The following is a 15,216-nucleotide window of genomic DNA, read 5'->3' as shown; positions in this document are numbered from 1 at the left end:
TATGTCTCAAAAAAAAACGACGACTGATTGCAAACATGAACAAAAAAGTATTTTATGACTGAGTGCTCCATAACAGGAGCAACTTTTCACCAGATGTATTAGTTTGCTGTTATTTAGTGAGTTATAATACTCCTACCGTTGCACTTCGCCTTCAACAGCTCTTTTCATCGTGGCATCCTGCTTTTTTTTCCTTAAACATGGTTCTTCATGTGGTAATTTCTTCAGCGCAGGCTAATAAATACTTATACAGTGACATATTACCCAAAAGTGTTCTGCATAGATCATACATTTATATCAATGTGACAACGGCGTATGCATACCTGTATGTACTCCCAAGGCTGATACTGGATTATAAAAAGGGAAATCAAAATAAAAGCATATAAAGTACTAATATACACCACTATGTAGATTAAAGAGAGAATTAGCACTCACAATAGTATTTAAAAGAAGTTGTTATGAATAAATGTAGTTTTAATAAAGGCAATGTCATTCGCATCTCGTGTCCTTTGTTTGACAGAAAACGAGGGTGGATCGGTGAGTTCTGAAGCTGCTCGTGTTGCCGACGGCCGGCGTGCGGCACCGAGGCGTGCACGGCGCAGGACGAAGGCGTAGCGCTGACGAGGAAGTGTTACAGATTTTGTCACTTGGATCAAAATCAGCACCCGAGTTACACGTGCTTTTGTGAGCGGTGGTCCGGCTTGCGACTGTTTTGTGCACCCGGAGCTTGCGGAGAGGACACGTCAAAGTTCGTGACAAATTATCGGGGAGCAGAAAGAAGCATCGGAGGCAAATCTGGCGAGTAATGGTGGTGGTGGGTGGGTGGGGGGCGACGATTGTGTTGTTGAGGGCGAGAAACTTGGGTGTTTTTAACGCGCCGTGAGCGGATGTTTGAAGAACCAAAGTGAGATCGCGCCACGGTTCAGGTCATTTTCACTTCATGTTTTTCCTTACATGCCTCATGAATTTGTCAAGGTGCAGAGCTTTGGGAATGCCAAAGAAAACCCAACTGGGTTGCGCACCTGACGTGACGCGTCTTTTTGTTTTAGGGATTTGGAAACACAAACCTCACTCAAAAAGCCTCTCGGGGCTCATTACCTCATTTGCCATAAGCTTCCTGAAGCATCCTGTGGGTCTCTGTTGACTTTGGCCAGAGTTTGACTCAAAATGTGACGTGCTCTCTCCGGTCATGTCCACAGAGAAGTGGCAGACGTGCTCTACCGGTGCTCACAAAACACGCGCGTAACTTGCGTACTAACTTGAATCAAGCGGCGAAATTTGTAATACTCACCCATTAGGAGCATACCTTCCTCCTGCTCCGTGCATGTTGGCGTGCAACAGGAGCAGCCTCTGAACTTATCCACACTCAGAAGTCATCCACGAAGCGCTTCCCAAACATCCTTGTAAAGTAACAAGAAACAAAACGCATTGAAGTGAAGAGAAACTTTTAAGAATTGAGAAAAGCAAGTCAGTTTTCCCTTACAGCTCTATTAGTCATTTAATTTGTCATGAAACAAGCAAATAAGATTCATATGCTTTTCGAAGAAAATTGCAGCATTGCTAATACAACATTACAGGCTAAAGACATATTTATCATATTTCTCAAACACCAGCAACAGTTTCTGCATGTGCCTAGTGCTACTCTATAGTGATTGAACTAGAAGTCGATTATAGTCGAGACTAATTGTTAAAAATAGTGCATTGCATACAAAGTTTACAGGCATCAGTGCGGACCTCCATCCCTCGTACGGAGAGATGCACGGCCAGCTTTTTAAGTGATGTGAATTTGACTGATGCCCGTGCAGTCCCATATTTACGGGAGCTGTGATGAGGTAGAATGAAACCTGCCTCTTCCGTACTGCGCCGAGCAGCTTGGTCCAGACTTTTGCACACAAAGTGAGTAAATATTTGCCTTAGTATACAACATAACCACCCCCCCTCCCCCTCACTGCCAACACACACACACACACACACACACACACACACACACACACACACACACACACACACACACACACACACACACACACACACACACACACACCAGGGACCAGGGAGAATGCAAAGCACTCCTCCAAAGCCTCTAATACCAATTCCTGATTGGATCGGCTTGGGACTGTTGTTGGCTTATGGTGCCCAGATCTCCTGTAGGGAATAATTAAAACTCAGTCACTCCTTCGGGGGATCGACTGGGCTTGTGCTGAGAGCCTGAGCTGCTAAGGAATGCAAATGTGGACCCACCATGACTGAAGGGGTGAAAAAAAAAAAAAAAAAATATATATATATATATATAAATATATATAAAGAACATCTAAACCACCTTGCTAGGAAAGTGCCCACTCACAGCCCCCTTTTGCACCAAATGAATATATGACGACCTACATTCCAAAACAACACATCCTCATTCACTCTGGCAAATATTACCAATATAGTTAATTGTTTATCAAAAATTGACATAATTTTGTCAAATTCTCAAGGACATCCTTTTCTTTCCTGTTGTATTTTTCTTTCTGATCATGTTCTCTGGGAATGAGACTCTTCATATGATTACAAATCAGACTATTGACATCCAATATACTGAATACGGACTGCTTTTCTAGGACGTTTGTTTTCATAATCTTGTCAATTTAAAAAGAAGCCTTTAAATTGTGAGGCAAATATGTGCAAAAATCCTCACCGTCGTACAATATAAACACATCTATAATTTTAGACAGCTTCTGTTAAGTTTTCTCCTAAATCAACTAAAATACGACATAAAAATAAAGACCAGTGTCGATGTGTGAAATCACACTAAATGTACTGGATGCCAGCTAAGGCTCGCTTTTAACGTTTTCTACTCCACCGTTCTTAACGTCCATGAGCATTTTCTACACACTAACAGTGACCTTACAAAAAAAACAAAAAAAAAAAACATTGGGACGTGAAAATGACTACTTCATCCACCCGTTTCAACACATAAGGCATCTTGAAACTAACCTGTGGATGTTTTCATTTGATAAGGCTAAATAAGGTAAAAAACAAAAATTGTCTGATTTGTCAAATTCTTTACAGTATATATCAATATTCCCTGCGTATGTTTGCATGATGGGGACTTTCTGACACTTGGGTGATAGGAGAGGTCATCGGATTTGTAACATTACTGCTCAGACAGCTTTTATATTTTTAACACGGACACTTTTCTTTTTTTTTAAGCCACAAAATGTGGTTAACCTGCAATTAAAACAACAAAACAGCAGCTTTGTGTACCTGAGGAACCAGAGAGAAATCGAACACGCGATCAACTGAGGAAAGTTTTAACATACATAACGAGACAACGGGTACATACTTGGCACGATTCTCTAAACTGCCCGATAAGAATATCTTTCTCCGTATGCCAATAACAACTAGAACATATAACCATTACTAGTTGTTGAAGCGCGGTATATTTTTTTTCCCTCTGAAGTCGACGTGGAGTTACCGTGCATTGCATCACACATTAGCCCTTACTACAAGGCTGAGAAAGTGTCCCTTCTATACAACTCTAATCACCTTGGAGATGATTATCCAGAGCAAAGCATACAACAGAGGCCCGTTTTGCGTTACATCACATTGATCCCCTTCCCACAGACATGAAATCCTATACAAATGTCACATGGGATTACAAATCTAGCCTAGTACGTGCGCAAGGGGCTTTCACGTGGCTTTTTGCCCTTGCCTGGGAACGCAGTAATGCCATGGAGAAACAGGAAAGGTCCCTCTGAGGTGACACATTTACAGATTGCTAATACTGTTTAACGTTTTGAATCTTGCCAGCAGTTACAATGGCGCTACAACTATCACTGTAACACCACTGATCACTTTACTGTTACTCTAATGATATTTAACGAATGTTTTAACCCGTGTTATTGTGTTCTGGGAAGCTGTGGGATTCTACATTCAGCATTTCACAACACGGTTATAATACGTCACTAGAAAGAAAGCACTGTAAATACACAACAGGTCTTTTAATCCTCAATTCCCAAGGCTGGAGGAGGACATAAGAAACATGCTCACCGACATGAGTAGGCATTCATACATGGCCTTAATCCATACAGATTGCCTTTCTCGCTCTTAATCTGAGAAGACAATTTTTGTTCCACAGGTTGGAGGACAGACGTATCGGGAAGCACCTTCAGCTCGCTCACCATCCTCTATGTGCATAGCATTATTTCCTACAGCCCTGCATTGAGGGAGACCAGCCTGGCCTCCAGTATAAATGGACGCTGATTGTAATTTCTGCATTAGGTTATTGCATAAGGCAGTTATGGATACAATAAAAATTTAACAAGATTGGGTTTCCCAAATGTACAAGATATCAGTTATCTACTTTTGACACAGAGAGGGCAGGGACCAAACCACTCGGCTTCTTTCAGCTCTTGAAACGTGTCTGCTCACATATGTGGTTGAATTTCCTGAAATCAGAATAAAAAAAAAAGGAAAACAAAAACATAAATTGCTTGTAGCAGGTAAAAGCACCAAAACAAAGAGATGAGACGACCTGAACCATCTCGCACAAACCCTCTGACTGTGGACACGAGGAACTGTAGGGCACAGTTTATACAAGGACTCCTTCTAGTGGTAGAATGAGTGAATAATATGCACCCAGCGTCTCACGTCTGCCATGTTTGTCCAGAGCCAGAAATATTTCCAAATTTTTTTTTAAAAACAATTGTTGGTGTCTATCCAAGTTGTGGCTTTTTAAAATAAGTGTCTAATCAAACTCAGAAGTCTATCTGAAATAGCATAGAAAAACTGTATGCCGTTCCAAAGGATGTGACAATGTGATAAGAATTGCATTTAATAAGCATTATTTATGCATTTATAATAACATATATATAAAAAAAAAATAGTATTGATTGCATGCAGGCCCACTGCATCATAACAATAATAATGTAAGATGGGTTTGCGCTTTACAATGGTCAGCAGCAATATTGTTACGTTAAAATACACAGCTACCGATGAGCACAAATTCTAAACGACATTACTTGATGCGAAACAGAAGCGGTACACAATAATACTAATGACGCTAATCCACAGAAAAACATGGCGTCAGCGATTAAGCTTCATTGTCGTCAGTAAAACCTGCAGTTCTGCCACGTAGCCACTGGGGAGCAGCTATCTGAGCCTAAGCGAGTTTAAGTTTTGTGTCCGAGAAGACTTACATTGCATGATGTGCCTTCACCTGCGTACGACAGTTGCGTCCCCAGTAACAGTCGGGACGAGATGTTGCAGCAGCTGAGGACAGAACATTGAATTAAGTTATTACGTGGATATCACATTTGTATGGAGCAGTAAAAAGTGACATCTTTAAAAAAAACTAAAAAAACAGCACAAATGCTTTTGTCACTGTAAATTAAAATAATATTGCAGTTTTCTGACCTGGCAGTTCGGATGGAGGGATGTTCTGTCTGTACTTGTAAGCCAGCTCCTTGAACGCTCGCAGGCCGCAGCAGTGGCAAAGGATGGTGTTTGCAGAGATGCGACAATCTGACCCGAGATAAGTTGGAGCATGACTGAGTATTACCGCTCTCTTTTCAGATGACAGTAGATTTTTTTTTTCAAAGAATTGTCCAAATGTATGTGCATCGACGCTCAGCACTCTGTGATTCAGGTGTCTGATCTGAGGGCTCACCTGTCAGAAAGTAGTTTCCCTGCTGCAAACCCTGCAAAGATTCTCGGAGCAGATCTTTCCATGACTTCCCCTGGCTGGACAAGTAGTTCTGGTGGAAGGATGGAAACGAAAGCATATAAGCATCATAATACGAATTTGAACTATCTTCAGTTAGAGGCTTTAGTTGGTACAGTTGACATTTGCAATTTGGAGATTTTATTTAGCTTAAAGAAGCAAAAGCAGATTCTAAATGTCTTAGAGCAGAGGTGTCCACATTCTTCCATATGAAGGGCCAAAGATTTATCTGGATGAAGGGCCACGGGCCAAAAATAAAATGTTATACGTGAAATTAGATTTCATTAAAGTGTGATATATTTTACAAAAAATATTCTAAAATGAAAATAAAATTTCGGGAATAATTTAAACTACATAGAAATGGTGAGCTTTCACAAAATATTGGACATGAAGTCCATCTTACCTGGAGGACGACCGATTCGTAGTTATTGCTGTTGAGCACTCCGTCCAGACATTTGTCCGTCAGATTGAGCTCTAAAAAAAAAAACAGAGTTGATTTTAACTGCCACTTTAGCAAACGGAACAAAACTTCACAGCTCAAAATAACAATATCAAATATTATCTAAAAAGCAAAATGACAATTGTTTTAGGGCTGTAGCTTCAGGTCCTTCGGCTGAACCGTTGTGGTTCAGCTACAAGAGCTTTGTTAGCTGCAGTCTACTTTATTCTCTACTGCTAAAATAAAGGTTTCTACCTCATTAAACAAACATAACAGAGTCTCTTCTGCAACACTGTGCATGCAGCTTTTAATGTATGCAAGTAGCTTCAATGAAATGTAAAACCTATCGTTACTAAATTTGGACTGAAAGTTGGATAACTCAAAAGATGATGCACACTTAGGGATTTTGCATCATACAGGCCTTGGTTTCATTCATTTTACAATCCGCTGAAGAACGCACATTTGTGGGAATCATTTAGTGCTGATAATGTGAGGACAACAATCCAGAAAAATACAGATATTGTATTTGGACACTGATTCGGAATCAGCTCCTTCAATTAAAGACTATTGCCCCCCCCCCCCACCCCTAAAAAAAAATTAAAAAAAATCCCATAATGGTTTAGTGTGGTTGGGATTCACGTGGGGCTGTATTGCATACATACCACTGAATTGAGCCAGACAGCCCTGACAGCCAATCCTTTGGCAACCCCAGTACATATGACAGAAAGGTCGCTGGCACAGCACACCTGCCAACACACAGCACATCATGCATTTAAGGCGTATAATGGAGTTTCTACAACAATCTATCCATACACAGGTTTTTACATGGACTTTATACCACAGAGGATGTATATTAAATGTGTCTTTACGCTGAATGGCAGCAATGACTGGCTTATATCATCTATGAATTGTAGTTTCCTATAAAATCTCCCTTCTATTTCACTGTAATTACATCCAAATGTCAGAGTGACAGTGTAATTTAAACCAACCACGTTCAGTAAACACAGACATTACGTTTCTGCAGGGGGACTAACAGGTGTTTAGATCACTCACATTGTTGAGCAATAACCTGCTGGTTGTTGAGCTCGGCCCGTCTGTCTGGCATCGGCTGGAGGCAGCAGGTGCAGATGAGATGGCAGCCCTGAGGGGGGCAGCGGTACTCCTGAGGCGCTGCAGAGATTTGTCAGACGTGAAAATCTCAATGAGAAGCGGGAGCAACTTCACAGTTGTGGCAAAGTGGCCTACCAGATGCATTTCCCAATTAAAGAACACAGAACGCTATAATTCTTGTTTATTGTTTTGGTAGCTAAATGAATTATCTGCTGTACTCCGCAATTTGCTACAGAATGACAACTTGAGTTAATAATCTTCCTATCTAATCTACACTTCTGTATAATCACCTGAGGCAATATCGGAGGATGTTGAGGGCTGCTCCCCTGTGGGCTTTGCCGCCGCTGCCTCCTCCTCCTCAGTTGCTGGTTTGGGTGGTGGAGGTGTCGGCGGGAGAGTCGACAGACTAGGGAGCCAGTAGTTTGAACTTGAAGCAAACAGAACTTGGCTGATGTCCCTCCTGTAGCCAGGACACTGTCTGCACATCACCACAGGCGGACTGAGGACAACAAACACAAAGGAAAATCAACACAACAATATTTCATTTTATATTTACTTTGAGTTCGTTCTTATGCAACACACTAAACATATTTTATACTTTGTTTCCTGAAATTCATTAACAAAATCTATCAAGTAAAATTTGTCAACTTTTTTTTTTTTTTTTTTTTTTAACAAGTTTCTGAATTAATGTTGGCAGTCAACGATTAAAATGTCTCTCTAGATGTTTGCCAGAGAGCCTCTCTTCTCCAACTAAACCCAGAATATGAACAGTATTGTAGAGAACTGAATCTAACTTCGCAAAGGAAATCTGTGGTAGTGGTTGGAGAGCAGGAACAAAAGAGAGCGAGGCTCGGTGACAGCCAGAGGAAATAATAACTGTGAAGAGTCAGATCAGGGTAACACAGACACTGCGCCTTAAATATTAATGTTGCGATAGACTACAACGACATAGTACTGTGGTTGCTGTAAACAAAGATGGCTACAACTGAAGCCTCAAAAAGCTTAAAAGCTCAAAAGTTAAAATGCATGACAAAACGTTCTTACAAAAATCAAATGACTAAAATTTGACTAAAACTAAAATCACTTTCATAAAAGGACAAAAATAAAAAAAAAATCAGGTGGCAAAGTGAGTGCTGACTTTCTGCAAGTACAGCCAGACATTTCACCTGAAGTCTGAGGAGTCACTGTCATTGTCAGAGAGCTCAAAGAGGTAATCTGAACTGCCCTCCTCGTCGGAGAAAGAGCGCTCTACTTTTGGCTGCAACATGTCCTGAGTTATCTTGTTACGGCTGTCCATGCTCTTCAGGTCCTCCTCACTGCGGCACTTTTCTGTTGGACGGGAAGAGACACAGGATTAACACCACCTCGGAAATGAAGTAAAGCAGATCATATCATCTCTGTCTAATGGCTACAGAAGCTATTAAAACGATCTTTATCTGCACAAACCCGGGTGCTGGATGAGGTAGGCCTCCACCAGGTTGTTGAGGATGTGGTTCTTACGAATCCTCTCCACAGGGCAGCGGCAGGTGGGGCAAAGAGAAGAGCGCTCCATCCAGCCCGAGTAGCAGGCAGCACAGAAGACATGCATGCACGGCTGCAAGCTGACACAGAAACAAGAGACTGAATTAAAACACACTCACTACCTGCATTTGATTAACATGCAAAGTGGCTGACAAGACCACAAAAAAGGCGTTTGAAGGCCCCGACCTCGGATCTGTGTGGATGCCACGGCCCTTGAGATCTTACCTGACACAGTCGTGCAGCAGGTCCTGGCAGATAACACACGTCAGGGTTTCCTCCATCTTGTCCGTCTTAGTCCCTTCCACCGGTGGTTTAGACAAAACATTCCCAAGATTTCCTTTAGTTGAACCGACCACTTCTGTACTGGACGTGTGTGGCAAGCCCAAATCATAATCTTTATCTGTAGAAAACAAGAACTGAATATCAGACCCTTTATTGTGTCTGAGCTTAAGGCAGTCGTCTGGTTTGGCCTACAAAACTTTCCGGGCCGCGCTAAAAACCACCAGGCTAAAAAGACGGTTTCAGGGTTTGAACAAAAGTCTGGCTTGGTAAGACATAAAATCAAATATGAAGCAGTTAAAAACAAGAAAACAACTAACCGACTTCAGTTTTCCTCCTCTTGGTTTCTGGCTCCAGGTTGTCTGTGTCTTTTTCCTTTGTCAAGGCTGCATCTTTAGCTTTGCCTGACAGGATGGAGGAAGAACACATCTGGGTCAAATAATACTTCACGCTGCTTGTTTAGATGCCCACCGATGATTGAAGAATTTAGTTGGGAAGGTTTAGACTAGGGATGGGTCAGATAACACACAATGCAAATAGGCGATTCAAAAATGTCACATCGAAATATAAACAATGTACAGCAGCAACACACACGACTACAGGGGAATGGCACAGCAATAATCAGAGCAACAAGTGCATACAAAACATAGAACCTGCGATTTTCAAGACTAAAGAAAGTCAGGTGGGGATCTCAAATGAAAACCAGGCGAAGCAGAAGTGTCCTTACGGTAAACACCACAGCTGAGGACAGTAGATAGTCAACAGTTGGACATATTTTATACAATACAGTCTGCATTGAGGTGATGTTGTTTTAAAGTGCAGTAGTCAGAGAGTTCCTTTAAGAAGAATCACAGCAGCTCAGCCTCTGTGTGCGCTCCTGTGAATTAACCAGCTATCACACAGTCACAACAACACAGGGGCTGCCTGTACACATCCGACCACACCACGACTCTTATATACTTTAATAATTACCCTGCGATATCATAATCTTATGTTAAGATCACATCAACCACATGAAAAATGTTAATTTAACATAGCAACCTATGTGCCTTCAAAGAAATTAGGGGAAAATGGAAATATGCTTAACAATCAATTTCACTCCAATAGCCGTTTGTTAAATATGAAATAACCGCCAAGAGCCGCTCAGCTTAGCACAAAGACTGAAAACAAGGGGAAACAGCAGGATTTTCTCTGTCCAAAGGTTACAAAATCTGCTTGGCAGCATCTCTCCCTACTTAACACACTATATTTGGTTTGTTTCTCGGTGAAAAGACATGTCGCCTTGTGGCGTTACAGAGATTTAAGCATATTCACTACTTCCGGATCAGAAGTTACTTCCTGGAGTTTCGTCATCCCCAGGAAGTAACAAGACAGCCGGCGGAGAGAGCCGGAAGTCCCAGCTCACAGCAACAAAATACTGAGGAACATGATCACAAAAGGGTCCTCACACCAAACGAACTCAAAGATGCTCCAGTTAATCGACATAATTTAATAAACCCTCAATGTAAATGTATAAAATATAACAGATAAAATTAATTTTTCAGAACGCAAGATGAAGAAAAATGCTTAAAGTTCTCACTACAATGGATCATCACCCCCCCCCCCCCCCCCGCCCTCTTAGAAATGTGCAAACAAAGAACCTACCAGAGGCAGCGGAGACTGTTGTTGCCATCAGACTTGAAGAGGAAGGCCTCTCGATACAGAACTGTGACGCAGAAGTGGAGGGCTGAGGTTCCTCCTGAGCTGCAGCCCGAGGAGCCTTTGTGAGCATCACGGGCTCCACAGAGAGGGACATCTCTGAAGCTGGAACAAGGCGAGGCCTGTGGGCTGACCGCTCCATGTCTGAGGTTCAGATACAGAGTGGGAAGTTACGAAGGAGGCACAACATAAATAAATAAAAGTTGCTGCATTGCAGAAAGGAGTCGTGGGGAGTTACATGACCACTCACCGGAACTGTCTTGCGAAACGGCTTGGTCCATTTTGATTGAGTGGTAAACATAGGCGATGTCTACAGGGGGATAGGGGGAGATGCTGTTTGTCTTTCCTTCTTATAAATTCATATTTGCACTTTATTGTTGTTATGACTCACAAAATGAGCAACTCACTTTGTTCCGGCTCACTTTTCCTGCACACAAAGTAGATGACGTCGCCGTTTTGCAGCATGTGAGTTTGGTTCTTGACCAGTTTGGACATGTTGATCACTGTGCCGTTGGTGCTGCAGACAAACAAGCAGGCAATTGGACGTTTAGCTATGAAGTCCAAACATTATACGTGTCTATTTTCTGAAAGGACAAGTATAAAATAATACATATGGACATAGCTGAGTGGCTCTAAAAATCCAAGCGTAGTCCAAACATTTTCAATTTATTTTCACATACTGTCCATTTATTTGAATTTCTAACCTACAATGCACCGCAGAACTTTGATATTATTCAGCTTGGTCAACAAGCACATGATTCATGCAGTGTTTTGTACTGCAGTAGATGAACATTCAGCAGCTAACAGTACCTCATGTCTTCAAGCCACACCAGCCCTGATCTTTCATCTTTCACAATCTTGCAGTGCTCCCCTGAGACGAGTTTATTGGCCGGAAAGGACAGATAACATCCTGGAAACAAAATATTAAAACACCACAATAAAAAAACAAACACAAAATAGACCTCATAATATTCAGCCAATAGGCACTCAATTTTACTGTTTTTTTTTTAGTGTCACTTCTGAGGGATCATAGCAGCAAAGTGTTTTACAACACTAATTTGTTCCAAAACAAAGTTAGCAGTTCTGGCTAATGGGAAAATACATTTCAACATCTTAAGCCTATTTGTCGTAGATAAATACCTTGAAATGTAAACCTCGAATCTGAAATTGTGTTGCCATGGCATTTTTAAACCTTTCATCGGCCAGACATAAGCCGCCCAATTAAGCCTAGTAGCTTTGCATTGCAAAAAATGTAGACCTAAAAAGCTCTCCACAACAAAGAAGACACAGGGGGAAATATAGCCCTAACCTTTTCTTAAGCAAAATCCCATACAAAAAAAAAAGAAAAAAAAAAAGAATCTACTTAATATTCTGCACACATGTTCTCAATGGACATCTTTTGTTCTCATCACAAGGGGCTGTCTTAAGTTTGGTGCACTAAAGAAAGCTTTGTGTTTTTCGAGGGGGAGGTTTTAAAGGCTCCAGACACTTGCAGCGATGTCTAACCCACTACCACCAGGATTGTCTTTTGTTAATGTGCATCACCACATTTAGGGCGTTTTAAAACAGGATAAAAAAAAAAACGTTCACCACATTTTTTTTTTTTTATGACTTCAGACAAAATCCTTGTGTGAAACATGCAAACTAACCTACCTTTTTTTCTGCCAACTGTGCATTCCCTGCTGAAAAGCAGGACAGTTTCGCTGGAGTCGACTCTGACTAACTTCCCCCACGGTCGTCCTTTTCTGGATCTGTCCATGGCCCGATGTTTTTTCTGAGAAATGATAAGAAAAAAAACAAGTTTAGAAAGGCTTACCCAAGTAGTAAGTTATTCCCCTTAAGACTTCCTATGGCAGCAAATAAGAAAGTGAAATTAACTGACGGTTTTGCATATGGCGATAATACACATTAAAACCAACTAATACAATGCCTGACATTAAAAAAAAAGACACTCAAATTTTAGGCAGACATATCTTTCTAAAACACGTTATTAACTGTTCAAAAATAAACCCAGACAGACATTTTTTTATTATTATTATTTCGGATTTAATCAGAAAAAAAAAACCCATTTTGCATTCATTTCATCGTTTCGTTTTTAAGCCCAACGGTTCTCTTCAGCCGCTTTTTAAACTTTGAATTTGATTTTTTTTTAACTCCAGCGGTGTTGAATGTCATGTTTATGTACGCCGAGTTCACAAGCAAGCTTTGAAGATTCACAAAAACAATGATAAGCGATGTCGGGCTGAATTGCATCCTGCCGAACAGGCGAGGCGAAACTAAAACCGAAAGAATTTCTCATGAAGTTTGGTGGAAAGACTTTTAGGTGATGGTGGAGGTGGAGGTGGAAACTCCAACGACACCCGGTGTTTGTGAGCTTCCTGAACTATCTGGCGTTGAACTATTAGTCGACTTTGTTCTGTGACAAGTTGGGGGGGAAAAACGTTTAAGTTATTTCAGCTGTCAACAATCTGCGAGGCGAAATGTTTCAGAGGAAAAAAAAAAAAATCGTCCCGGCTGAACGTGAACAACTTCGGTCAACAACAACACGGAGCTAACACGGACGCTAGCATTAGCAGCCCGACATCCTGAGCGTCCGAGACTAAAACGGTCACATCAACAACAACAAAATGTCCGTATCGTTAATTTTTTTTTTTTTCCCCCCCCTCGTGTCTGACACGTTTACTTTACCGTCCGAAGCTTAGTTTGTTGTCCCTGTAGCTCTGTATAAAACGGCTCCTCCTGCTCATGTTCCAGCTTAGCTTCAAGGGGCAAAGACGGCACTTCCTGCCGAGCTCGAAGTTGACGCTGCGCCGTCATCAGCTGATGGAGGAGGGGCGGTGTGAGTTTGGCTCTGAAACGTGCACGTTTGTGCGTGCGTGCGCGTGTGAAATTAAGGAAGTGTGTTTCCAGTTTACATTTGCGTGATGTGGAACAAAATACACGTTTTGCATTTTGCAGGAGAGCCCGCAGAAAACGCAACTGCGTTCGTGAAAGTCATGCAAACTGCACATTTATGGCAATATAGCAAAGTTTTATTCTGTAATCATTAACACGATTTAAGAATGAACACGTCAGCTGTCTCCTTGCTGCACTAAGCTGGAGTGTTTGTCACCAAGCCACCAGTAATCCCATGAGGTACAAAGGTCTTCATGAGGTCCAGCAGCTCTCTCATGGGGACGCCTCTCTCATCCATCATTGGGGTAAGAACATGTTCCAGGTGCAGCCATATTTCAGATGCGTCTGCCTCAATGTAGTCCAAAACCACAGGGATTTCCTGAAGACGCCTCTGGTACTGCGGGGGTGGGCAGTTTCCTGGCCACAATGAGAAACCACCTTTTATTCTTTGTGTGAGTCACAATGAAGGAAAGCGCTGATGCAATGTTCAAGTCCACCTCACACCACGGCCTCTTGGGTCATCCAGGGGAGGCACACTGTCATCATCGTGTCCTTCTTCATTCGCAGAGCAGTCGAGCTGATGCACACCTAAGTCGGTTGTCCTGACTTTGTTCTGTCAGGTTTACTGCTGGCTCCAGCTCCGGTGCTCAGTCTTCAGTGTATTCTGACTCCTCCACAAAGTCTGCATACTCAGAGGAAGACAGCCCCGCTGCTCCATCTCTGCCTGGAACCGAATTCCTCCTTCGAAGCAACATCTGACTGCTTCTGGCTGAGGTCTTTCTCTTCCTTACAATTTCATCCATCAATTCAGCACTTGGCTGTCACCACCTCCAGCTGTTGGCAAGTGGTGTTGAGGAGATGGAAAAGGCACTCCAAACACTTCTGGTCACCTTTCCTCAGAGGTTGACCGACGTAGTGTTGAATAACGATATTCTCCAGCAGCTGCATTTTGCACTGCTTGACTATAAATTTTATATTTTTAAGCTGTTCACAATAATGGCTACATTTAGCTGCACCTGTAGATGCTCAAGTGAGGTCTGTGTCAGCATTTTAAGTGTAATCAAAACAGAAAAAGTAACCTCATATATCCTGGGTGCAGAAAAGTCAAGAGGGGAATTTTGACTGTGCTTTCATTTAATTCCAGAAGATATTTCCTGAGTTAAACAGTTTATTCAATTGTAAAGTTAAACAGGCATTTGAACATCTGCAGTTTCATGAGAGCTGGTCTCCAGTTGAAGAAGACTTTGTGATAAACTCCAGAACAGCTTCTTAGTGCACTTTCTAGTGAACTATACACACAACTTACATGAATTTACAAAAAAAAAAAAAAAAAAAAAAATACCCATAATTGTTATAAAGTGAGCAGCATGTGCAGAGTTCTGGAAGAATAATTTACTCATCCAAACGAGCAGGATGTGAACCACTTGCTGAGGCATGAACTCCTAAATTGTCTCTGCTGAGAATAATTTTAATCAAACTGAATGGTTTTGGTTTGTTTTCTTTAGGTGTACAAGGCTGAGCAGGTTTGGAGGAATCTTAATTCTTCTTAAATGCAGCAGGCTCCCTCCACTTT

At 41.7% G+C, this 15,216-nt stretch overlaps 1 protein-coding gene across 1 annotated transcript; it reads right to left on the bottom strand.

Moving 5' to 3' along the window:
- Window positions 1-36: 36 nt before the first annotated feature.
- On the bottom strand, window positions 37-13,523 carry chfr (checkpoint with forkhead and ring finger domains, E3 ubiquitin protein ligase). Its single transcript, XM_069178389.1, has 18 exons — window positions 13,437-13,523; window positions 12,402-12,522; window positions 11,559-11,658; window positions 11,156-11,265; window positions 10,999-11,058; window positions 10,695-10,892; window positions 9,371-9,454; window positions 8,997-9,171; window positions 8,697-8,851; window positions 8,417-8,579; window positions 7,541-7,749; window positions 7,194-7,310; window positions 6,803-6,886; window positions 6,105-6,175; window positions 5,648-5,735; window positions 5,395-5,502; window positions 5,178-5,250; window positions 37-4,427 (listed from the first exon to the last, which is right to left on the bottom strand). Exons 2-18 carry the CDS (start codon window positions 12,505-12,507, stop codon window positions 4,385-4,387), a joined length of 1,944 nt encoding a protein of 647 aa, XP_069034490.1. The 5' UTR covers window positions 12,508-12,522; window positions 13,437-13,523; the 3' UTR covers window positions 37-4,384.
- Between the last annotated feature and the right edge of the window lie 1,693 nt (window positions 13,524-15,216).

Source organism: Embiotoca jacksoni, unplaced genomic scaffold, assembly GCF_022577435.1.
Source record: "Embiotoca jacksoni isolate LCO1_2020_lvr unplaced genomic scaffold, fEmbJac1.0.p SCAF_8, whole genome shotgun sequence".
In the NCBI taxonomy this organism is placed as follows: domain Eukaryota; kingdom Metazoa; phylum Chordata; class Actinopteri; family Embiotocidae; genus Embiotoca; species Embiotoca jacksoni.
The sequence above is the reverse complement of the archived record's forward strand: the minus strand, read 5'-3'. Positions and strand labels throughout refer to the sequence as shown.